We start from the raw sequence: 25268 nt of genomic DNA, 5'->3' as shown, positions 1-25268 counted from the left end.
TGGCCCTGTTTTAATTGAGGACGGGGTCGTGCGGGGCTGGCGGAGCTGCTGAGTCCCCCCAGCTCCCTCCTGACTCCCAGCGCCAAAATATCCCTAATTAAACTGGGAAAGGAAAGCGGCAAATCCCAGCTGGAGAGCCCCGACCCCTCTCCTGCCCTGCGTATCCCCCCGGGGCGCCGCCCGTGTTCCCAAGGGATTCCCGTCTCCAGAGCCGCTCCACGAGGGGTTTTCCATGGGGAACACGGAGATGCCTGGCGGGGAAAAGCGGCCGAGGGAAGCTCGGCCGGGGTGGAGGAGGCCAGAGCGCCGGGCAGGGATCAGATCCCGGCAAGGCCGCTCCTGCAGCTATAAATATCCCTGCTGACACAGCAGGCAGGGCTGCAGGGATGAGACAACCCAGAGATCCAAAGGGATTTGGGGATCTTGCCAAGGCCCCCGGGGCTGAGCGGTGCCAGCGGAGCCGGGGGTGGCTGTGGCACCTCCCGAGTGGCACCTCCCGAGTGGCACCTCCCGAGTGGCACCTCCGGCGATGTTTTCCCAGGATCTGTCCCCTGCGCGTCCCCGACGGGGGTGGCACCTCCCCCATAGCCTTTCCCGAGGCAGGGATGCGATCCCACCTCCCCTCTGAGCCTTTCCCGAGGCAGGGATGCGATCCCACCTCCCCTCTGAGCCTTTCCCGAGGCAGGGATGCGATCCCACCTCCCCTCTGAGCCTTTCCCGAGGCAGGGATGCGATCCCAGCTCCCCTCTGAGCCTTTCCCGAGGCAGGGATGCGATCCCACCTCCCCTCTGAGCCTTTCCCGAGGCAGGGATGCGATCCCACCTCCCCTCTGAGCCTTTCCCGAGGCAGGGATGCGATCCCACCTCCCCTCTGAGCCTTTCCCGAGGCAGGGATGCGATCCCAGCTCCCCTCTGAGCCTTTCCCGAGGCAGGGATGCGATCCCAGCTCCTCCCTGAGCCCTTCCCGAGGCAGGGATGCGATCCCACCTCCCCTCTGAGCCTTTCCCGAGGCAGGGATGCGATCCCAGCTCCCCTCTGAGCCTTTCCCGAGGCAGGGATGCGATCCCAGCTCCTCCCTGAGCCCTTCCCGAGGCAGGGATTCGATCCCAGCTCCTCCCTGAGCCCTTCTCGAGGCAGGGATGCGATCCCAGCTCCCCCCGAGCCTTTCCCGAGGCAGGGATTCGATCCCAGCTCCCCCCTGAGCCTTTCCCGAGGCAGGGATGCGATCCCAGCTCCCCCCTGAGCCTTTCCCGAGGCAGGGATGCGATCCCAGCTCCAGCCCATCCCCGTTTTCCAAAGCCGCGGGGTTTTCCTCGCTCCCTCCCCAGCCCGGCAGCCGCGGGTGCGGCAGTGCCAGGGGAGGTGGGAGGCTGCCAGACGCTGCTGGAAAGCCGCATCCATGGAAATCGTGGAATGGTTTTGCTTCGAAGGGATTTAAACCCATCCCCTTCCACCCCCTGCCATGGGCTGGGGCACCTCGCGCCATCCCAGGCAGGTCCCACCTGGCCTTGGACACTTCCAGGGATGGGGCAGCCACAGCTTCCCTGGGAATTCCATCCCACCACCCTCACAGGGAAGGATTTCTAACACCTAATTCCCATTTTTCATGAGATGGGGATCCTCTCCTGGCACCCCAAAGAATGAGGAGACATCCATCCCTGGCCTCCTGTGCCGATACACAGGAATTCAGTGTTTTTTCCGGACATTTCCCAGTCCTGCTGTTCCACTGGAGCCGTGGAGGCTCGGGAAGCATCAGCCAAGGACGCCACGTCCAGGCCAGCGCTCCCGCAATGACTCACTTAACATCCCGGGAGTGCAGGGAAATCTCATTCCCGGGAACGGGGGGCGGGAGCGGCCGCCCGGCCCCGGCCCAGCTCCCAGCCAAACTCGATTTGCTGCATTCCCGGCCGGGAGTGCGTGACTCGGAGCCAGCCCCGTTCCCCGGCTGCTCCCGCGTCATTCCCGAGCTCTGCAAGCGCCTGTTCTCCCTGTCCTGTGTGTGCTTCCTGTGCCCTCATCCAACGGGAACAATTTCCTGTGCCCTCATCCCTGTGCCCTTATCGAACGGGAACCATTCCCTGGGCCCTCATCCCATGGGAACCATTCCCTGTGCCCTCATCCCTGTGCCCTCATCCCATGGGAACCATTCCCTGTGCCCTCATCCCATGGGAACAATTCCCTGTGCCCTCATCCAACGGGAACCATTCCCTGTGCCCTCATCCCATGGGAACCATTCCCTGTGCCCTCATCCCTGTGCCCTCATCCCATGGGAACCATTCCCTGTGCCCTCATCCCTGTGCCCTCATCCAATGGGAACCATTCCCTGTGCCCTCATCCCATGGGAACCATTCCCTGTGCCCTCATCCCATGGGAACCATTCCCTGTGCCCTCATCCAACGGGAACCATTCCCTGTGCCCTCATCCCTGTGCCCTCATCCAACGGGAACCATTCCCTGTGCCCTCATCCCTGTGCCCTCATCCAACGGGAACCATTCCCTGTGCCCTCATCCAACGGGAACCATTCCCTGTGCCCTCCATCCCTGTGTCCTTATCCCATGGGAACAATTCCCTGTGCCCTCATCCCATGGGAACCATTCCCTGTGCCCTCATCCAACGGGAACAATTCCCTGTGCCCTCATCCAATGGGAACCATTCCCTGTGCCCTCCATCCTTGTTTCCTCATCCGATGGGAACAATTCCCTGTGCCTCCTTTCCCTGTGCCCTTCATTTAATGGGAAAAATTCCCTTTGCCTCCATCCCTGCATCCTCCATCCAATGGGAACAATTCCCTTTGTCACCAAACCTGTTCCCTCAATCCAATGGGAACAATTCCTTTTGTCACCCTTCCTGTTCCCTCAATCCAATGGGAACAATTCCTTTTGTCACCCTTCCTGTTCCCTCCATCCAACAGGAGCAATTCCCTCTCCTTTTCCCCCATCCCTGCATCCTCCATCCAACAGGAGCAATTCCCTCTCCTTTTCCCCCATCCCTGCATCCTCCATCCAATGGGAACAATTCCCTTTTTTCACCAAACCTGTTCCCTGCATTTCACGGGAGCAATTCCCTCTCTTTTCCCCCCTCTATCCCATGGGAACACTCCACTTGCCCATGGAAGGCCCTTCCAGTCCATCCCAGGACCTTCCCGATCCCAAATCCCGGCTGTCCCTGCTGCCACTCCCGGCAATCCCGGCCCCGCGGGGTTCCTGGGCTGGAGCCACGCTGGGACACCGTGGCAGAGCGAGGAGCGAGCAGGAACCTGCTCCTTGGCACAGAAAATTCCCGAGCGCTTCCCTCCCAGCGCCGGCGTCTGGCTCAGGTGCCGAGGGCTCGGATGGAAATGTCAGCTGCGATTTGGGGCCGCCGAGGCTGACGGCCGAGACAGCGGCAGAGGTGACAGCTCCTCCGGGGGAGGGGCCGCGCCTGTCCCCGCCCGGGGCCACCAGCGCGGTGGCTCTGCCGCGGGCGGGTCACGGTGAGCTCCCAAAAACTCAGCGACAGGACGGGGGGGGCTGTGGCGTCCCTTGGCGGCAGCACTGGTGGCACTGGGGGTGTCCCCAAGTGGGGACACCAGCGTGGTGGCTCTGCCGTGTGCAGGTCACTGCGAACTCCCAAAATTCGGTGACAGGAAGGGGTGGCTGCACCATTCATGGTGGCACTGGGCGTGTCTCCTCGCAGGGCCACCTGCCATGTGCCACAAACTCCCAAAAACTTGTGACAGGAGTGGGGAGGCTGCAGCATCCCTGGTGGCACTGGGTGTGTCCCCAGTGGGGCCACCAGTGAGTGGCTCTGCCATGTGCAGGTCACTGTGAACTCCCAAAATCCGGTGACAGGAAGGGGTGGCTGTGGCATTCCTGGTGGCACTGGGTCTGTCCCCTCCCAGGGTACCAGCGTGGTGGCTCTGCCGTGTGCAGGTCACCTCAAACTCCCAAAAATTCGGTGACAGGAAGGGGGTGGCCACAGCATTCCTGGTGGCACTGGGTCTGTCCCCTCCCAGGGTACCAGCGTGGTGGCTCTGCCGTGTGCAGGTCACCTCAAACTCCCAAAAATTCGGTGACAGGAAGGGGGTGGCCACAGCATTCCTGGTGGCACTGGGTGTGTCCCCATGGGGGCCACCAGTGAGTGGCTCTGCCGTGTGCAGGTCACCTCAAACTCCCAAAAATTCGGTGACAGCAGGGGGTGGCTGCGCCATCCATGGTGGCACTGGGTGTGTCCCCTCCCAGGGCCATCTGCCATGTGCAGGTCACCAAAAACTCCCAAAAAATCGTGACAGGAGTGAGAAAGCTGCATCCCTGGTGGCACTGGGTGTGTCCCCAACTGAGGCCACCAGTGAGTGGCTCTGCTGTATGCAGGTCACCTCAAACTCCCAGAAATTCGGTGACAGCAAGGGGTGGCCACAGCATTCCTGGTGGCACTGGGTCTGTCCCCGGCTGAGGCCACCAGCAGAGTGGCTCTGCCGTGTGGAGATCACTGTGAACTCCCAAAAATCCGGTGACAGGAGGGGGTGGCATTTCTCACGGTGACTCCCGAGCCGTCAGGAAGCAGCAGGGAAGGGGTTGGATTCCCCGGCAGAGGTTAAAGAGGCAAAATCAGTTCAGAAAACAGCAGCGAGGGCAAAAATAGCCTCAGCTTTGCGTGGAGCTGTCGGGGTCCATCAGCGTCGGGGTGTTCCAAGGACTCCCATCGCCCGTGGCCACGAGCCGGCTGCTGTCAGCAGCCCCGGGAACGCGATCCCCGAGGATTCACCCGCGGGAAGGGCGAGCTCGGCCGGGCCGAGCCCCGAAGGCCCCGCGGGTTCGGCCCCGGGGCATCGGCTCCGGGAGCGGAGAGCCCCGGCCAGGCCCGGGGGCGGAGGGAGGATGAGGATGCGGGGCTTTCCCGGCAGCGGGAAGAGCGGAGGAGCTCTGGGAAGGGGGAGGGACGCGCAATGTCCCCAAGGGTGTCCTTGTGCCCGCAGTGAACCCGCCGTGCCCTCCACGCTGCCGGGGCTGGAGCAAACCTTGCCCCGAGTGAAAAATAATATAAAATACTGGAGTCACATCTGCAAGGGCAGGAAATGAATCCCGGGCCCGGCTTGGAGCAAGCTGGGATCGTGGGAGGTGGCCCTGCCCATGGCAAGGGTGGCACGGGGTGGCTTTAAGGTCCCTTCCAAACGAAGCAAGCTGGGGGTCTGAAATGGGCAGGACTCCAGGGGCTGGGAGCTAAAAGGAATTAATCAGAGGGGCTTGGTGCACATGCCGGGAGGGCAAAGCCCCGATCTGGGAATTCCCAGCCCCAAACTGGGCTCAGGGAGGTGCTGCGCTGCTCCCGCTCCATCGCTGGGATTCGGGAGCCCCCGGAGTGGGAGCAGAGGTGAGGTCCCGCCTTCCAGCCGTCCCTGAGACCCTAAAACCTCCCAGGGGCGCTAAAAAACCCCATGTGGGGCTCAGGCTGCTGCAGGTGCCTGCAATGGGCATTTCCTGGGGAGCAGAGCCAGGGCCGGCGGAAAGGGAAGCAGCATCCAGGTGCGGATGTCCCCTGTCCTCACCCCGGTGTCCCTGAGGGGGACACACCCAGCCCGCAGCCGAGGCGCTGAGGCTCCTCGCGGCGTTTTTAGGATGAGGAGCAGGCAGGGAGAGCGCGGAGAGCGGCTCTGTCCCCACGGATTACACCGCTAATGCCTAATCCATCACGGGAACAACCTTGACTCCCATTAATGTGATAGCGCTGTGCGGAATTAAAGCCCGGATTCGGGAGGGCGAGCAAATCCCACCCATGTTAATGGGACTTAAAGGGAAGGAGGGGAGGGATCCGCCGGTCCCATCGATCAACTCCCGTGCGGGAACAAAGCCACGCCAGGGAGGGCTCTCCATCCCCCGGGGGACGCTGGAGCCGTCGGGAGCGGGATTTTTTGGAAGTGGAAGAGAGCAGCAAGCCCTGGCTGTGCTCCGGGGGTGCTGGGAGCACTGGGAGCACTGGGAGCTGGCTGTGTCCCTGTAATCGGCTTTGCTGATTAACCTCGTCACCCCACAAAGGCTGGGAATAAAGTTGTGGAGTTTCTTATGGTTTTGTAGGGTTTCTGTAGGGTTTTTTTTTCCCTCCCGTCCCTGAGAGGAGAGGTTCCTGCTCTCCCCTCCACCATGAGGCCTTGCCGGTCTCCTTTGATCCCAAAACCCGGCTCTGCATCCCACTCTAACCCCTCCGAGCCTCCCTTTTCCTTCTGACCAGGACGGGCAGCTCCAGACAGAGCCCCCTTTGTGCCGGGATGGCTGCGAAGGGTCTGTCCCCTGCGCGTCCCCTCCCAAAGCCATCCCCGCTGCCCCCACAGGAGAATCCAACCTCCCCTTCCCCCAAAACCCGGCGTGAGGAGGGACAATGAACCGCGGGGTGCTGCCCCCCATTTAGGGAGCTCCCAGGCTGTCAGATGGGCTGGAATAAATCCCAAATGCGAGGCCAGGGAGCTGCCTGCTCCTGCTAAGGCGCCGCGATCAGTCCCGCAGTGGGAACGCTCCGGGATTAACCCCGCGGGATCCCCTCCCTCACGGGCCGAGCTAATTAATGTCCTTGGGTAATTAGAGGGGCCGTTTCCCGCTGGATCCCGAGGTTCCCACCACCGGCAGGCTCTGGGGCGGGGGCTGAGGGAATAAAACCCGGGTGAAGCTGCGCCTTCCCTCGCGGAGCAGCTGCGGGGACAAAACCGCTCCGGTGTCACCCTGGGGGGACCGAGCCGCCCTCTGGCACAGCCCTGGCCTGGGAGGGCCGAGAGGGAGGGAATGGAGAGAGAGCCCTGCTCTGGGAATCCTTTCCCTGGCTCCGAGGTGAAGAAGACGTGAATTAACCAAGGATCCAGGCGGGGTTTATCCAGGCAGGATTTATCTAGGGATCCAGGCAGGATTTATCCAGCCCTGATTTATCCAGGGATCCAGGAGGGATTTATCCAGCCATGATTTATCCAGTGATCCAGGAGGAATTTATCCAGGCAGGATTTATCCAGACATGATTTATTCAGGGATCCAGGCGGGATTTATCCAGGGATTCAGGTAGGATTTATCCATGGATCCAGGAGGGATTTATCCAGGCAGGATTTATCCAGGGATCCAGGCGGGATTTATCCAGATGTGAATTAACCAGGGATCCAGGCAGGAATTATCCAGGGATCCAGGAGGGATTTATCCAGACATGAATTATCCAGGCTGGATTTATCCAGAGATCCAGGCAGGAATTATCCAGACGTGAATTGTCCAGTCCGGATTTACCCAGGGACCCAGGCTGGATTTATCCAGGGTTCCAGGCGGGATTTATCCAGGGTTCCAGGCAGGATTTATCCAGGGTTCCAGGCAGGATTTATCCAGGGATCCAGGTGGGATTTTTCCAGGGATTCAGGCAGGGAATGAGCAGGAATTTGCCCTCCTGAGCAAGAGGCAGAGGGACCTGGCCATGGCCTGAAGCAGCTCCCGCTGCTCCTGCTGCTGGGATCCCATCAGAGCAGGAAGGGGCGGGAGAACAGCGGGATCTGTGTCCCGGGAAGGGATTTTGGGAAATCTGGCTGCAGGTGTCACACCCAGAACAACGAGCCAGCTGCCACCTGGCCAAGTGAAGGATGCCCTGGTCACTGCTGGCTCCTCCTCGGGAATGGGGAGAGCCCCAGCGCTGCACCCCCACTCCCCTCCGGCTCCCCAGGCCCTTTTTGGGGTGATCCCAGTGGAGCCTCCTCCTCCTCCTCATCCCTGCTTCCCAGGAGGGACTTGGAGGGTCCTGACCCTAAATCAGGGGCATGATCCCAAATCAGGTCCCAAATCAGGTCCTGATCCCTCCCTCAGAGGGAGGGGTGAGAGGTTCCAGCACCCGCCTGGGGCTGGGGGATGAGGAGGAGGAGGAAGGCTGCACCGTGGCCCTGCAGTGGGGTGGTGACCCCATTCCCACTCCCAGTGTGGGGCAGAGGGGTTGGACACCGGGAAGGATGAGCAGGATGCTGTGCCGGGAGTGTCCGGTGGGAATTTGGGGTTCTCTGCGTTGGGGGTGTGTGGGTGTGACCCCCCCCCCCCCAAAACCCCGCTGTGGGGAGGGCACAGCACCTGCTGGCTGCCCCGGCACCAGATGGCACCTTGTCCCCTCGTCCCCCTCTCCCGTTCCCACGGCTGTCACCCACCCAGGGATGTGGCACCTTGTCCCTGCAGCCCCCGGTGTCCCTCTGCCACCCCCAGGGTGTCCCCATTTCCCGGTCCCAAGGTCATCCCCCACCCAGAGACCCTTTCCCACCCCACAGCGTCGCCCCTTTTCCCGTTCCTACGGCTGCCACCCATCCAGGGATGCGGCACCTTGTCCCTGCAGCCCCCCGGGCGCCCCCTGCCACCCCCGCCGCCTCCTCCTCTCCCACCCCTCGGATGGAGCAGCGCGGGGGGCCCGGGGGTAGAATTTGGGGAGGGCGGGGGTCTCGCCTTCGCCTCTGCGGCAGCGTCGGAGCCGCGGGGGTGCCCCGGCGGGGACAGGCAGGTGCATCCCAGCGAGGAGGGATGGATGGGGAGACGGGCATGGAGGATAACGAGGACGGGGAGCCGCGGGTCCGCGCAGAGCCCCCCCGACCCCCGCCCCGGGCGGAAGGGCGGCCCCGGGCCCGGCGGAGGGGCGGGCGGGGGCAGGGGCGGGGAGGGGACGGCGGCCCCGCCGGCTCTGCCCCTTCGCCGGGGCTCGGCGGAGCGCAGCCGCCCCTCGCCGCGCCCCCTCCCCGGCAGCCGGAGCTCGGCAGAAGCCGGCGGGAGCCCGGCGGAGCCGCCGAGCCCGGAGCGCGCAGCGGAGCCCGGCGGGGATGCGGGAGGCGGCGAGCGGCTGAGGACCCGGCTCCGCGCCGGGCGGAGCACACCCCCCTTCCCTTCGCTTCCAGCCCACTGGATTTGGGATCTACCTGACCGCCTTGGGAATTATTAAATTATTTTTATTGTCGTCCTCCCCCCCCACCCACCTTTTTTTTTTTTTTTTTTTTTTTGCCTGATTTTTAACATATTTTTTTGCACACGTGGAGGAGCGCGTGGATTTCCTACCATGATCTTGGCAAACGCCTTCTGCATCGTCCTCTTCGTAGGTGAGTGGCCCCAGCGGGGGTGCCGGGGGCGGGGTGGCGGCTGTCGCCTGGCCGAGGTGGCGCGTCCCCCCCGGGGCGAGGGGCTGCGGGGGCTGAGGCAGCGAGCGAGCCCCTCCGAGCTGGCACCGGCGCTGCGGCAGGAGAGGGGCACGGCGAGGGGTTTAACTTCATTTCCTATTCCCCGTCAACTTGAAACGGGGAGGGGGGCACGGGGGACTCGGGGGGCACGGGGGACTCGGGGGGCACGGGGGACACGAGCCCAGCCGCCCCCTCGGGGCAGGATCAGGCAGCAGCCGAGCCCTGCCCGTCTCCCATCCCCGCTCCCCTTGGCAAACCAGCAGGGATTCGCGTCTGGGGGAGATCTCCCCCTTCTCCCCCTCCCACCCGTGTCTCCCGCTGCCCCCCATCCTCCCCCCGCGCCGTTCCAGAGGTTGGGAACGCGGCGTGGAGACTCGGCGGGGAAAGTTGAGCTGGTGGCTCGGCTGCCTGCGTGGGGAATCGCCGGCCCCGCGCCCGGATCGCGCCGGAGCCGCGGGCGGCTCGGCTCGGCTCGGCTCGGAGCTTTGTGCCGGGAGAACGCTCCCGCTGCCGGCGCAGCCTCCCCTGGCAGGAGCCGCTGGAAAGGGGAGCAGCCGCAGCCCGCGCTGGGTTCGGGGTGAAAAGGAAAGGGAGCGGGCAATGCTCGGGCAATGTTCGCCCTCCGCGGCTCGGGCGTGTCGCGCTCCCGGGGCCATTCCCGGCTCCCGCGGCTGCCTGGGATGCGATCCCGGCTCGCTGCAGCGCCCGGAGAACTTTGCGGAGCCGGCCTGGGCTCGGGGACAGGGACAGGGGGCAGGGACGAGGCACAGGGACAGGCACGAGGGACAGGAGGCCGCTGAGGGAGACTTGAAGGTTGGCACAGCCTCGTTCCGGGGGGGCTCGGGGTCCCCGGGGAGCGCTCTGCTCCCGGCTGGAACGGGGGGCACGGGCTCTGCCCTGCTCCCAGCGACAGAGGGGGTGCCCGGGGGAGCGGCTGCCCCCCAAGCCTTTGGGGAGGGGGCGACAGAGGCCTGAGCAGGCGGGGGCCGAGCCCTGGGCTGGGGGAGCACCTGCCCGGAGGGCTCGGGGGGTGCCCTCAGACAGAGAAAGGGGCGCTCGGGGTCAGGGTGGGGACACCCCCGTGCAGGGGGGGAAGGGTGCTCCAGGCTGGCTGAGGGCACAGCTGGACATCTGGACATGTGTCCAGGCACGGCTGGATGGCTCAGGGAGAGATTTGGGGTGCAGGGACCTCCAGGGGGACAGGGGTGCCCCACCTCAGGCATCCAAACCAGAGCCCAACCTGCCCTCACAGCGGGGTTGGCATCGAAGCAGGACCCTGTGTGTGTCCCCACCCCCATCCCTGGGTGTCCCCAAGGTTCTGTGGGTGCAGGGCGAGGCTGAGGAGCTGGACCCCGAGCAGGGACCCTGCACTCCCAGATTCAGGGATGGGGTGACCAGGGCGCTCTCCACGGCGTGGCCTCGCGCTGAGGATCCTGGAGCAGGGAACATCCAGATCTTCCCAGCCGGGATCATTCCCGGGAAGCCAGAAAATCCCTTTGCTCCTGGCTGGGAAGCTGCGCGTTCCGGAGCGATCCTCGCCAGGAAAAACATTTCCCTCTAAAGCTGCCGGGTGTCCGAAGGTCTCCGGCAGAAGCAGAGCAGGAGAACATGGATTAGAGCTCGGGAAGAGGCTGCTGGAGCCGGGAGAAGCCGTGGAAGCGGCAGGAAAAGAGGCCAGCGCCTTGTGCAAATCCTCGCTGTGCTCCGGCACCCCAGAGCCTGCCGAGGATTAGCCGGGAATTCTCTGCAGATGTTTCGGAGCTCGGGGAGGGCGTCTCTGCCGGGAGGGATTTTTTTGGGGGGGATAGAAAATTCCCCTCCTCAGTTTCCCCCTTCACCCAAACTCCCCGCTGGAGCCTGGGTGGGAACGCGGAGCCGGGAGGAGCGGGGGGCTCCAGGGAAAGGGCCCAGCCTGGAAAAAGCCCCAGTCCTGCGGGATTTGGGGGCAGCACAACAAAGAGCTGTGCCCGCCCTTCCCGCTCCAGGATCCGCCGGCACTCCCGGTGCTGCCGGACGCTCCGGGATGCTCCCGGTGCTGCCGAGGGGCTCGCAGGACCCTGTTCCCTGCAAAACCGTGGGAGAAAGGTGGGAAAAATGGCAAAAGCCAGGAGGACTGGGGCCAGCTCGCCCACACCACTCATCCCTGCTGCTTCCAGAGGGTGGATTTCTTGTGGGATTCCCAACCCGGCCCACCTGGCACCAGGAGGGCACCCAAGGATATTCCATGTGGTCCTTTGGTGCCAGGGCAAGGAGGTGGCCCTGCCCTGCCCATGGGGACAGCAATGCGGCCGGAGGAGGGGATTTTTGGGAAGAGGCTTCTGGAGAAGTGTGAGTTGGAGCTGGGGCAAGCAGAGCTGGAGCTGAGCTGGGAGAGGATGGAATGTGGTGCAGCTCTGGGACGGTTCTCCACGTCCCGTGGAGCTCTGGAATGTCTTTTCACGCCCAGTGCAGCTCTGGAATGGTTCTCCAAGCCCAACAGAGCTCTGGAATGGCTTTCCATGTCCGGTGGATCTGTGGAATAGCTCTCCATGCCTGGTGGAGCTCTGGAATGGCTTTCCATGTCCAGCGGAGCTGTGGGAAGGCTCTCCATGTCCATGGAATTCTGGATTGGCTCTCCACGCCCGGTGGGGCTGAGGGATGAATCTCCAGATCTGGTGGAACTGTGGGATGGCTTTCCACACCCCCTGGAGCTCTGGAATGGCTCTCCATGGAATTCTGGAATAGTCTCCGTGCCTGGTGGATGTCTGGAACAGCTCTCCACACCCAGTGGAGCTCTGGAATGGCTCTCCATGGAATTCTGGAATAGTCTCCATGCCCGGTGGATCTCTGGAATGTCTCCAATGCCCTGGAGGGGTTTCCCCGTGGCCACGGCTGCAGAAGGACCAGGTTTTCCCAGCTGGATGCCTCGGGATGGGATTTCCCATCGTGTGAAGGTGCAGAGTTCCAAAGTATCATCCCAAAGCATCATCCACAGCGTGGAGAGGCTCCGGCATTCCCAGCCCCGGGATCAGCATTTGGGGCGCCCGTTTCTGCTCCAGTCCCTCCATGGATCCGGCCTGCCTCCCGTGTGGAATACAATCCTGCCTGGCCTGGCCTGGCCTGGCCTTCCCGAGGGGAATCTGCAGCTCCAGGCTGGCTCTAACGTGGCCGGGGGGGCTCCTGGACGCTCCAGACCCCTCGGAACCCAGCGGGGCTCATTTGGGGACATCGGCCGAACACCGGGATCTGTGGGACCTGTTCCTTGCAGTGACCGGAGTCAGCAGAGGTGGCCCCACCTGGGCACTGACCACCCTGCTCCTGTCCCTCCTCAGAGCCCTCCGGCACCCGAGGTGGGCAGAGATATCTACGGCCACCCGCTCCCGCTCCAGTGCCACCCGCTCCCGAGGGACGCAGCGGGAAGGGACGCGTGCCCAGCCCCGGGGGTGGCAGGGGACCGGCCCCACCCGCCGGGGGGGACACACGGGTGGCCCTTGTCGCGTTCCTGTAGGTGTCACTGTCCCTCTGCCAGACCCGGGCTGGGAAGGGGCCGCCAGCGGCGGCCGAGTTGGTGCCAGGAGGGAGGGGACAGGGACGGGGACTCACCGAGGTGTCACCCCTGCCCACCGCACTCGGGGGGCGCCAGGGCGGGCACAGAGAGGGGTCCCCTCCCCATCACCCCCCGGAGCAGCCCAGAGTCCCCTCCAGGTCCCGTCACTCCCATTTTTCCCTGCTCCAGGGCTTTCCCTGGAGCTGGAGGCTGGAGGGGAGGCCGGGAGCGGCAGCGGGTCCTGCCCGCCCTGTCCCCATGCCCCTGGGGGCGGGGGGGAACCAGCGCTGCCTGTCCCCAATTCCCCTGAGAGGGGACAAGCCAGGCTTTGCCTGGGCTGGATTTAGCAGGAATATTCCCAGGGGAAAAAGCAGATGCGGAAATGATGGGGATGGCGGGAGAGCTGTGGGAATGCGGGGGGACAGGAGGGGACAGGGACAGGGGCTGGCCCGCTGCCACCCCGCAGGGAAGCGCCTGTTGGGAGCCGCAGCTGCCCCGCGGCCCTGCCAAGGCCGAGCGCTCCAAAAGCCATGAGTCAGATGCCCTAAAAAATCCCGTGACGGGGCTGCAAACGATGAGCAGCCAAATCCAGGCCGTGCGCGGGGGGGAACCGGGATGGGGCCGCTGCTCGCCCGGGCCCCGGGGAGCTCCGGGAAGGGCCGGGTTATCGATCGGCTCGCGTGGAACGAGGAACACGAGCAGCATCGCGAGCTGAGGTGTGGGGCTAACCCTGCACCTTCCCACCCCCACCCGGGAATCTCGGGGCCAGGGATATCCCTGGAAGTGCTCCAGGCCAGGCTGGGCCGGGCTTGCAGCAGCCCGGGGCAGGGAAGGTGTCCCTGCCCGTGGTGATTTGAAGGTCTCTTCCCACCCAAAGCATTCCAGGATTGTGGGATCCCATTCCAGCCCCTGCCATGGGCAAGGACGTCTTCCTCCATCCCAGGTTTCTCCAAGGTGGCCTCGAGCACTTCCAGGGATGAGGCAGCCACAGCTCCTGGGGGAATTTCATCCCAGCCACTCCCAGAGAGGAATCTTTTCCCTTTTCCCTTTTCCCTTTTCCCTTTTCCCTTTTCCCTTTTCCCTTTTCCTTTTTCCCTTTCCTTTTTCCTTTTTCCTTTTTCCTTTTTCCTTTTTCCTTTTCCTTTTTCCTTTTCCTTTTTCCTTTTCCTTTTTCCTTTTCCTTTTCCCTTTTCCTTTTTCCTTTTCCTTTTCCTTTTCCCTTTTCCCTTTTCCCTTTTCCCTTTTCCCTTTTCCCTTTTCCCTTTTCCTCTCCTCTCCTCTCTCTCTCCTCTCCTCTCCTCTCCTCTCCTCTCCTCTCCTCTCCTCTCCTCTCCTCTCCTCTCCTCTCCTCTCCTCTCCTCTCCTCTTTCCTCTTTCCTCTTTCCTCTTTCCTCTTTCCTCTTTCCTTTCCTCTTTCCTTTCCCCACAAAAAATTCCAAGATTCCATGGAACTTTAAAGCCCCTTCCAGCCCAGACAATTCCATGGTTCCCAGGCTGGGCTGACACCACCACCCTTGGAAAAATTCCTCTCCTTTGGTGGGAGAAAAAAAAAAGGCAGAAAAAAGCAAATTAAAGCCCGTGGTGGATAATCTCAGCTGGCTCCAGGCACAGGCACAGCTCCTCCACCCTCAGCCCCAGCTTTCCCACAGAATCCCAGAATTCCCGGCCTGCCTTGGGCTGGAAAGGGCCTTAAAAATCTCATCCCGACCCCCTTCCCACGGGCAGGGAGCTCTTCTACCAGCCCAGGTGATTTGGGCACAAACACAGCTGGGTTTGGGGGCTCAGTGCTGAGGTGCCCACATGGATTTCCTGGGGGTTTCACCTGAATTTCCTGGGATGTTCACCTGAATTTCCTGGGATGTTCACCTGAATTTCCTGGGGGTTTCACCTGAATTTCCTGGGATGTTCACCTGAATTTCCTGGGATGTTCACCTGAATTTCCTGGGGGTTTCGCCTGAATTTCCTGGGGGTTTTGCCTGAATTTCCTGGGATGTTCACCTGAATTTCCTGGGATGTTCACCTGAGTTTCCTGGGGGTTTCGCCTGAATTTCCTGGGATTTTCACCTGAATTTCCTGGGATTTTCGCCTGAATTTCCTGGGATTTTCGCCTGAATTTCCTGGGATTTTCGCCTGAATTTCCTGGGATTTTCACCTGAAATTCCTGGGATGTTCACCTGAATTTCCTGGGGTGCCCATTCCTCTTTCCTGGTTCATCTGCCCTACCTGGGGTGCTCACCTGGGTTTTTAATCTGAATTTTCAGCCCATTTTTCCTCCCCAATGTCCCGTCTGCCCTACGTGAGCTGCTCACCAGGGGTTTTAATCCGAATCCCCGGTTTTATCTGAATTTTTTGGGATTTTCATCTGGGGTTTTAATCTGAATTTCCTGAGGGTTTTAGTCTGAATTCCCAGGGGTTTCATATTAATTTCTTGGGATGTTCACCTGAATTTCCTGGGGTGCCCATTCCTCTTTCCTGGTTCATCTGCCCTACCTGGGGTGCTCACCTGGACTTTTAATCTGAATTTCCTGCCCATTTTTCCTCCTGGGGTCCCCTGTCTGTCCTATCTGGGGTGCTCATGTGGGGGTTTTAATCTGGATTTCCCGGGGGTTTTAATTTGAATTTCCTGAGGGTTTTAATCTGAATTCCCTGGAGGTTTTAATCTGGGTTTCCCAGGAATTTTAATCTGAATTCCGAGGGGTTTTAATCTGAATTTCCTGCCCATTTTTCTTCCCCGGGTCCCCTATCTGTCCTATCTGGGGTGTTCACATAGGGGTTTTAATCTGCGTTTCCCGGGAGGTTTTAATCCGAATTTCCCGGGGGTTTTAATCCGAATTTCCTGCCCATTTTTCCTCCTGGGGTCCCCATCTGCCCTATCTGGGGTGCTCACGTGGGGGTTTTAATCTGAATTTCCTGGGGTGCCAATTTCTCCTTCCCTGGGGTTTTAATCCGAATTTCCCAGCGGGTTTTACATTGAATTTTTTGGGATTTTCATCTGGGGTTTTAATCCAATTTTCCCAGGGATTTTAATCTGAATTTCCCGCCCATTTTTCCTCCCGGGGTTGTCACCTGCCGTGTCTGGGTTGTTCCTGCGGGCGGTGCTTGCCTTCCTCCCTCTCCTGCCCCCTTCCTCCTCTTCCTCCCTGACCCGTGCCCTTCCTCCTCTTCCTCATTAACCCGTTCCCTTCCTCCTCTTCCTCCCTAACCTGTCTTTCCTCCTCTTCCTCATTAACCCGTGCCCTTCCTCCTCTTCCTCCCTGACCCGTGCCCTTCCTCCTCTTCCTCCCTCACCTGTGCTCTTCCTCCCTGACCTGTGCCCTCCTCTTCCTTCCTGACCCGTGCCCTTCCTCCTCTTCCTCATTAACCCGTGCCCTTCCTCCTCTTCCTCCCTCACCTGTGCTCTTCCTCCTCTTCCTCCCTGACCTGTGTCCTCCTCTTCCTCCCTCACCTGTGCTCTTCCTCCCTCACCTGTGCCCTCCTCTTCCTCCCTAACCTGTGTCTTTCCTCCTCTTCCTCCCTCACCCGTGCCCTTCCTCCTCTTCCTCCCTAACCTGTGCCCTCCTCTTCCTCCCTCACCTGTGCTCTTTCTCCCTGACCCGTGCCCTCCTCTTCCTCCCTGCCGGCCCAGATGAGATCCTGCGCTCGCTGGCCGGGCCCCCCTCGCCGCCGGGGCCGGCCCCGCCGGGCTGGCGAGTGCCCGTGGACTGCGTGCGAGCCAACGAGCTGTGCGCGGGCGAGCCCGGCTGCAGCTCCCGCTACCGCACCCTGCGGCAGTGCCTGGCGGGCCGCGACAGGAGCACCCTGCTCGCCAACCGCGAGTGCCAGGTGGCCCTGGAGGTGCTGCAGGAGAGCGCCCTGCAGCACTGCCGCTGCAAGAGGGGCATGAAGAAGGAGCTGCAGTGCCTTCAGATCTACTGGAGCATCCACCTGGGGCTGGCCGAAGGTACGGGGGCGTCCTAAAGGGAGAGTTTTGGGGTGGGGGCGGCATGGGGAGACCCTAAAGGAGTGTTCTGGGGGTGATGGGGAGACCCCAAAGAGAGTCTTGGGGGTGATGGGGATAGGGAGACCCCAAAGGACTGCCCTGGGGATGATGGGGAGACCTCAAAGGAGCACTCTGGGGTTGTGGGGAGACCCCAAAGGAGCACTCTGGGGTTGTGGGGAGACCCCAGAGGAGAGTCTTGGGGGTGATGGGGAGGGAGAGACCCCAAAGAAATGTTCTGGGGGTGATGGGGAGACCCCAAAGGAGCACTCTGGGGAAACCCCAATGGATCACCCTGGGGGTAATGGGGATGGGGAGACCCTAAAGGAGCACTGTGGGGTCATGGGAAGACCTCAAAAGAGAGTCTTGGGGGTGATGGGGAGACCCTAAAGGAGCGCTCTGGGGTTGTGAGGAAACCTCAAAGGAGAGTCTTGGGGGTGATGGGAAGGGAGAGACCCCAAAGGAGCACCCTGGGGGTGATGGGGAATCCCCAATGGATCACCCTGGGGTGATGGGGATGGGGAGACCCTAAAGGAGCACCCTGGGGGTGATTGGGAGACCCTAAAGGAGCGCTCTGGGGTCGTGGGCAGACCTCAAAGGATCACCCTGGGGGTGATGGGGAGGGAGAGACCCCAAAGGAGCATTCTGAGGTCATGGGGAGACCCTAAAGGAGTGCTATGGGGTCGTGGGGAGACCTCAAAAGAGAGTCTTGGGGGTGATGGGGAGGGAAAGACCCCAAAGGAGCACCCTGGGGGTGATGGGGATGGGGAGAGGGGTACTGAATGGACCAGCGTGGGGTGGTGAGGATGGGGAGACCCCAGAAGAGTGCCCTGGGGGTGACGGGGATGGGGAGGGGGTTGCTGGAGGTTTGAGGGGGTTTGGGTGAATTGGGGGAAATGAGGTGAGGGGTGGTCAGGCAGGTGGGCAGGCCAGGGAATCCAGATGAAACCCCCGGGAAATCCAGATGAAACCCCTGGGAAATCCAGGTGGGCACCTCAGCCTCAGCACTGAGCCCCCAAACCCAGCTGCGTTTGTGCCCAGATCGCCTGGGCTGGTAGAAGAGCTCCCTGCCCGTGGGAGGGGGGTCGGGATGAGATTTTTAAGGCCCTTTCCAGCCCAAGGCAGGCCGGGAATTCTGGGATTCTGTGAGAAAGGTGGGAAAGCTGGAGCTGAGGGTGGAGGAGTTGTAGCCGAGGATGTGGGAGAGCTCTTCCAGAGGGTGGGAAAACTCTTCCAGAGGATGTGGGGGAGCCGTACCCGAGCCCAGAGCCCCCCTGGGTGAAATTCCCTTCAAATCTGGGTCAGCGCAGGAAGCAAAGCCCCAAACCCCGGCCCAGAGCAGGAATTACCCCCTAATTGTTTTCTCCCGCTCATTAGCTGCCTTCATTGAGCACTTTCCCGGGGTTTTGCGGGAATCAATGAGGGAGTGGGGATGGGAATTGTACCTGGAGGAGGAGGGAAGAGCAGTGATTAAAGCCGAGCTTTGAGGAGAGGCGGAAGCTTTGTGGCGATCCTTAACCGCGCTCGAACCAGCGAGCGGAAAAGCAGCGAGGAACGCAAATCTGTGCCTTTCAGCGGAGATTTTGGGGCTCCCCTCCTCCCACCCGAGCTCTCCCCGCTGTTAGGGAGGCTCCAGCCTCGTTCCCGGGGGTTAATTGCGGCTCCAGGCAGGTCCAGCGCCCCGTTAATGCTCGGTAATTTCCCTGGCGAGCAGCAGGAGTCAAGCGGGTGTTTAATTATTGATGGCAGCGGCGGAGGTTACGGGGCTGCCTAAACGCACTTTATTCCAGCGGGAGAGCCGGAGAGGGGAGAGGGAATGAGCTGGAGCGGGATTTGGATCCCGTTCCCATTCCTGGTGAGGATCAGGAGCGGCCGGAGCCGCCCTCGGGGCGTTGTCCCCAAATCCCATTGCCCTGAGAACAGCTCTGGGAGCCCGCAGGGGACAGGGACATCTCAGTTCCCACCTGAATTCCTCCCTTTCCCTCCCAAATTTCCCGGGAATGGCCTGGAGCAGGATTTGGATCCTGTTCCCATTCCTGTTGAGGATCAGGAGCGGCCTGAGCTGCCCTCGGGGCGTTGTCCCCAAATCCCATCACCCTGAGAACAGCTCTGGGAACCCGAAGGGAACAGGGACATCCCAGTGGGGTCTTTTCCTCCTGGATTTCCCGGGAATGGCCTGGAGCAGGATTTGGATCCCGTTCCCATTCCTGTTGAGGATCAGGAGCGGCCTGAGCTGCCCTCGGGGCGTTGACCCCAAATCCCATTGCCCTGGGAGCAGCGCTGGGAACCCGAAGGGAACAGGGACATCCCAGTGGGGTCTTTTCCTCCTGGATTTCCCGGGAATGTGGCTGAGGAGCGGGATTTGGATCCCGTTCCCATTCCTGGTGAGGATCAGAGAAGCCGGAGCCGCCCTCGAGGCGTTGTCCCCAGATTCCATCACCTTGAGAGCAGCGGCGACACCGCTGGGAACCCGCAGGGGACAGGGACATCCCAGTTCCCTCCCAAATTCCCCCCTTTCCCTCCCAAATTTCCCGGGAATGCCACCGGGCTCGGAGCAAACCCTCCTGCTTTGCTCCCCGCCGGGATTTCCACACGGGGGTTTCCAAGCGATTCCCAAATTCCATTTTTAGGTGTTTTTTAGGGGATTTTGTAACAATAAAAGAACCCAGAGTTGAGAACAGGTTTTTAGGGGTTTTTTTTAGGGTTTTTGGTGTTTTTAGGTGAATTTGTAACAATAAAGTTGAGTGGGGACCCCAAAACTCCCAGCCTTGAACTCAGTGTCCCCTCCCGGAATACCCCAATCCCAATTCCCTCAGCTCCTGGAATCCTTTGGGATTGGCCACCCCCAAACCTGGCTGGCCCCCAAAAATCTCCCAAATCCCCTTCTCCTTCCATTCCAGTGCCTGGAAATCTTTTTGCTTTTCCCTCCCCGAACCAGGGGGGGTGCCTGTGCCTGGAACCGTCTGAGATTATTCACCGCGGGCTTTAATTTGCTTTTTTTTTCCTCCCTTTTTTTCCCCCCTGCCTTTCCTCCCACCAAAGGAGAGGAATTTTATGAAGCCTCCCCGTACGAGCCGGTCACCTCTCGTCTCTCTGATATATTCAGACTCGCTTCAATTTTCTCAGGTAATAAAAGCGCCGCGTTTTATCTCCTGCCTGTGAGCACCGAGCTGCTCCCAGCCAGGGGAAGCCTCCACCTCTCCACCTCCCTCCCCTGGGCCTCGTCCTTTGCTCCTCCAGCCTCTCCTCCCCTTCTGTCCCCCCACAAATTGGAGGCCCTGAGCGTCATTTTGGGGGCTTGATGCATTTTTGGGGTGGATTCTTTCTGTTTCAGGTCATCCCAGGCTGGGATTTAGGATGGTAACTCTTTGCCTCCAGTTTGGGTTGATATGAAATCCCTGGAGTTCCCGGGATTCCCTGAATTGAGGAAGCATAAACCCACTCCTGGCTCCAGCGGGGTGCAGCCCCTCCCATGGAATTCCCCGTGGAATTCTCAGTGTCCTGGAGGATTTGGGAGCCTCAGGATGGGGTGGAGCTGAGGGGGGCCCTGCTTGCTGTCCCCGCCCCGGGGCATCAGCCTCGAGCCGAGCTCTGGGAAGCTGCTGGGAGAGGAAAGCTGAGACCCGTGGGGCATCCCTGGGTCCCTTGGAACCCCTCAGAACATCCCAGTGTCCCTTGGAACCCCTCAGAACATCCCGGTGTCCCTTGGAACCCCTCAGAACATCCCAGTGTCCCTTTGTAGCACCCTGGGTGCCTTGGAAACCCTTGGGGCATTCCTGGGTCCCTTTGGAGCACCCCTGGATCCCTTGGATCTTCCCTGTATCCCAGTGTCCCTTAGAACATCCCTGTGTCCCATGGAACCCCTTGGAGCACCCCTGTGCCCCTTTGGAGCACCCCTTTGTCCCTTGGAACCCCTCAGAACATCCCAGTGTCCCTTTGTAGCATCCCTGGGTCCCTTGGAACCCCTTGGAGCATCCCAGCGTCCCTTGGAACCCCTCAGAACATCCCAGTGGCCCTTTGGAACATCCCTGGGTCCCTTGGAGCATCTCTGAGCCCTTTGGATCATCCTGTGTCCCTCAGGAACCCCTTGGAGCATCCCTGTGTCCCTTGGATCATCCCTGTATCCCTTGGAACCCTTTGGAGCATCCCTGTGTCCCTTTGGAGGATCCCAGTGTCTCTTAGAACATCCCTGTGTCCCCATTGTCCCTTTGGAGCATCTTTGAGCCCCTTGGAACATTCCAGAGTCTTTTGGAGCATCCTTGTGTTCTTTAGAACATCCTTGTGCCCCTTGGAGCACACCTGAACCCTCTGGAACCCCTCGGAGCATCCCAATGTCCCTCAGAGCACCTTGGTGTCCCTTGGAGCACCCCTGAGCTTTTTGGAGCATCCCGGTGTCCCTCAGAACATCCCAGTATCCCTTGGAACCGCTTGGAGCATTCCTGTGTTCCTCGGATCACCCCTGTGTCCCTTGGAGCCCCTCGGAGCATCCCGATGTCCCTCAGAACATCCCAATGTTCCTCAGAACGCCCCAGTGTCCCTTGGAGCACCCCTGAGCTCTTTGGAGCATCCCGGTGTCCCTCAGAACATCCCAGTGTCCCTTGAAAGCCCTTGGATCATCCCTGAGCCCTTTGGAGCATCCCGGTGTCCCTCAGAACACCCCAGTGTCCCCTGGAACCCCCCAGAGCATCCCGGTGTCCTCCTCCGGGGAACCCAAACCTCCATCCTCGGGAATTTCGGTTTCCCCGCCCATTCCCATGACAACCTCCCCGTGCCACCCCTCACCCCCTCCCAAGCCAGGGCAGCGCTGCCTCGGCCTCTCCTCCCTCTTCCTCCTCCGAACCCTCCCCCAGCCCCCCACGCTGCGGGAATTTGGTGGGTCTCACTGTCCCCACGCCCCGGGGACACCCCCAGGGCCGTGCCCAGCTCACCTGGGGACTCCTCTGAGCGCGGCTGTGACACCGCCGCTGTCGCCGCTGTCACCCAGCGCCTGCAGCCCCCGGGGCGGATTTTCCAGCCTTTTCCGGGGCAATTTTCCCCGGGAGCTCGGCGCGGGTTTTTGGGGTGACGCTGCCACCCACTCCCGTCTCCCGGCCGCGTTTTTGGGATTACATTGGCGTCAGGAAAACCTTTGGAGCCGCCGGGAAATCTGGGAAGCAGCGAGTCTGGAGCGGGGATTAGACACTGGATTATCCAGGAAAGCGGAGCGGGAGGCGCAGGAAAAGCCTGGCGGGAGATTTTGGGGATGGGGGAAGGGGGGAACGGGCTTCTGGTGCAGCTGTGAGCACCGGGGTGGCCTCGCTGCTGCTGCCACCCCTTCCCTGTCCCCTCCCCGGGGACATCCAGCCCCGACCTGACGGCGAGCACTGAAGCAAACGCGTTCTTGGAGCAGGAGCTGTTAATTGCCTGGAGGGATAATTGGGAGCGGAGGGTTGGCTGGGGAGCAGGGGCTGTGCAAGCCGCGTGTAACCCGCGCGTAAAGAGCGCGGAGCGCCCGCGGAGCCAGCGCTGCCCCCTCCCCACGCAGCGGGGGCTGCGCTGCGGGACCCCCGCGCTGGGCAGAGGATCCCGGGATGCTCATCCCGGCTGGATCCCGAGGAGATCCCAGCCCGTGACAGAAGGGAGAGGCTCCAGCTGGGAATTCTCCCTGCGGGCACCACACCCAAGCGCTGGGTGGGCACCAAACCCCCCCTCACCGGCAGCGCGGCCCCATCCCCCTCCTCCTCCTCCTTCTCATCGCCCTCCTCGTCCCCTGTCCCCAGCGGCCGTAGGGACACGCAGAGGGGACAGCTGGTGGCCCCAGCGCCCATCCCCAGCTCCTCGGCCCCCGTTCCCGTCTCCGCTCATGAAATTTTCATGCTCGTGCTTTATTAATGAGCTCCCCAGGAGCGCGGCGCTTCCAAAGCCGCGGCTCCATTAAGATGCAGCCGGGTCCCCGCAGGTCTCGGGCAGGGCACGAGCGAAGCTCCCGAGGAGGAGACAACCGGCTGCCGCTTCCCACGGATCCCAAAATCCCGGTTTTGCGCCGGAAATCTGCTGCTCACCCTTGCCAGGGCTCGGGCTGGGGTGATCTGGGGTGCAGGGAGGGCTCAATGCATCCCCCAAAACCAGGGGGAGTAAAGAGACCCTGGTGCCCCCCACCCCTTAAATCCTCCTTTTCCCCACCTCTCCAATCCTCCTTTTTCCCACTGAAATCCTCCTTTTTCCCACTGAAATCCTCCTTTTTCTCACTTATATCCATCTTTTCCCCACCTCTTCAATGCCCTTTTCCCCCTCGAGCTGTGTCCATCCTCTGGAAAAAATCCAAACCATCCGTCCCTGCCCCATCCCGGATTTGGAGTTTGGCTGCCAGGGCAGGGGTGATGCCTCCAACCTCTCCAGGGGTGTCCAGCTCTGGAATGGCACCTTTGGCACGTCCAGGGCTCTTCCCAAACACCTTTCCCCCCCTGGATTTGGGATCTCCTGGCAGCAGAGCCTGAGTGGGCTGGTTCAGGGTGAAGGGGACAGGGGAAGCTCTTGGTTGTCACAGCACGGGGTGGCACCGAGCCCCAAAAAACTCCAAATGTCCTCCAAGAGCAGCAGGAGGTCGGGATGGCACTGGAAAGGGGCTTTGCCTTTTAATTGGGATCCCAGAATCCTTCAGTATCCCAGAATCCTCAGGATCTCTGAATCCTTCAGGATCCCTGAATCCTTTGTGATCCGCGAATCCTTGGGATCTCTGAATCCTCGGGATCCCTGAATCCTCGGGATCCCTGAATCCTCGGGATCCCTGAATCCTTGGGATCTCTGAATCCTCGGGATCCCTGAATCCTCGGGATCTCTGAATCCTCAGGATCCCTGAATCCTCGGGATCCCTGAATCCTTGGGATCCCAGAATCCTTCAGGATCCCAGAATCCTTCAGGATCCCTGAATCCTTTGGGATCCCTGAATCCTTCAGGATCCCAGAATCCTTGGGATCCCTGAATCCTCAGGATCCCTGAATCCTCAGGATCCCTGAATCCTTGGGATCCCAGAATCCTTCAGGATCCCAGAATCCTCAGGATCCCAGAATCCTCGGGATCCCAGAATCCTCGGGATCCCTGAGGCCTTGGGGTCCCCCACAGGGCCGTGCTGGTGGCTCTCGACTTGGGGACAATGGGACCAAAGACCCCCCCCACCCCCAACCCAGTCCCCTTCAGGGCCGCTGAGGCTCACCTGGGATTTGATGTTGCTAATTAGCAGCACCCTCCAATCAGGCCAATTAGGAGCCTTCCCTTGCAGCAGAAGCTGGGAGCCAGCAGAGGAAAATCCATGGATTTGGCCGGGATGTGGACGGGAGGGAATGAGGGATGAGGAACCTTCCGAAGCAGCACCTGGGCCATGGAGGGTGATCCATCATTCCCAGACAAAAAAAAAAAAAAAAAAAAAAGGAAAATTCAGCATTTGTTCCCAGGCTGGGGCTTGGCCTTGTCTGTCCTCTCCTGAGGGATGGGATTCCTGGGATGGATGCTGATTGGGATTCCTGGGATGCGATTCCCAGGATGGATTCAGGTTGTGACTCTTAGTATGGAGGCAGGATGGGATTCCTGGGATGGGATTCCTGGGATGGAGACAGGTTGGGATTCCCAGGATGGATTAAGGTTGGGATTCCTAGGATGGATTCAGGTTGGGATTCCCAGGATGGATGCAGGATGGGGATTCCCAAGATGGAGATGGGATGGGTTTCCCAAGATGGCTGCGGGATGGGATTCCCGGGATGGGATTCCTGGGATGGATGCAGAATAGGATTCCCAGGATGGATGCAGGTTGGGATTCCTGGGATGGGATTCCCAGGATGGGATTCCCAGGATGGGATTCCTGCGATGGAGGCAGGATGAGATTCCCAGGATGGATATGGTATTGATCCTCTTGTCCCTTTCATTCCTGTCTGGAGCTGTCCCAGTTTTGGGGAGCCCCAGGAGGAGCTGTGGGTGCCACAGTGGAGTTGGGTTGATTATTCCACTTTTGGAGCTGAATAATGATTAATTAATTAATAATTAATAATTACTCTTTGAAGAACTGACAAAAGGAAAGAAATACTGTAAATTCACGGCCTGGATTCCACCCAGAGTGTCCCGGTTTGGGGGGGGGGTTGATCCCACAGATTGTGCCTGGAATGGGGTGGGGTCCACCCAGGGATGGGCTGTGCCGGGGGTGCTGGGAGGTGACACCGATGCCACAGGGGTGACACGACGCCTCTCACACCTTCCCCAGGTCCAGGGCGTTTCCCCTTCCTGGTTTGAGGGCATCTCCCCAGGTTTGAGGGCTTTTCCCTGCCCCGGTTTTGAGGACATCTCTCCAGCTTTGAAGGCTCCTCCCCATCCCAGGTCAGGGGCATTTCCCCATCCCAGGCTGGAGGACTTCTCCCCAGTTTTGAGGAATTCTCCTCATCCCAGACTCAAGGGCGCTTCCCATCCCAGGAAACACCCTTGAGGGCTTCTTCCCATCCCAGTTTTGATGGCATCTCCCCACCTTTGAGGTCATCTCCCAGTCCCAGCTTAAGGGTATTTTTGAGGGCATCTCCCCACCTTTGAGGACATCTCCCGGGGTCAAGTGCATTTCCCCCACCTCAATCCCACCTTCCCACACTCCAAACCATCTCCCACCTTTGATGCCAC

The 25268-nt window shown here is 60.9% G+C and overlaps 1 protein-coding gene across 1 annotated transcript in view; it reads left to right on the top strand.

Annotated features, from left to right (window-relative positions):
• The first annotated feature begins 8645 nt into the window (after nt 1-8645).
• Nucleotides 8646-25268, top strand: part of GFRA2 (GDNF family receptor alpha 2) — a 30247-nt gene continuing 13624 nt past the window's right edge. Inside the window, exons 1-3 of the mRNA XM_068174346.1 lie at nt 8646-9054; nt 16284-16598; nt 19677-19760. Coding sequence (XP_068030447.1) covers nt 9015-9054; nt 16284-16598; nt 19677-19760 — 439 coding nt within the window. The 5' untranslated portion in view covers nt 8646-9014. The remainder of the gene's footprint in view (nt 9055-16283; nt 16599-19676; nt 19761-25268) is intronic.

This window comes from Anomalospiza imberbis, chromosome 28, assembly GCF_031753505.1.
Source record: "Anomalospiza imberbis isolate Cuckoo-Finch-1a 21T00152 chromosome 28, ASM3175350v1, whole genome shotgun sequence".
Lineage (NCBI taxonomy): Eukaryota > Metazoa > Chordata > Aves > Passeriformes > Viduidae > Anomalospiza > Anomalospiza imberbis.
This window is presented reverse-complemented; position numbering and strand designations above follow the sequence as displayed.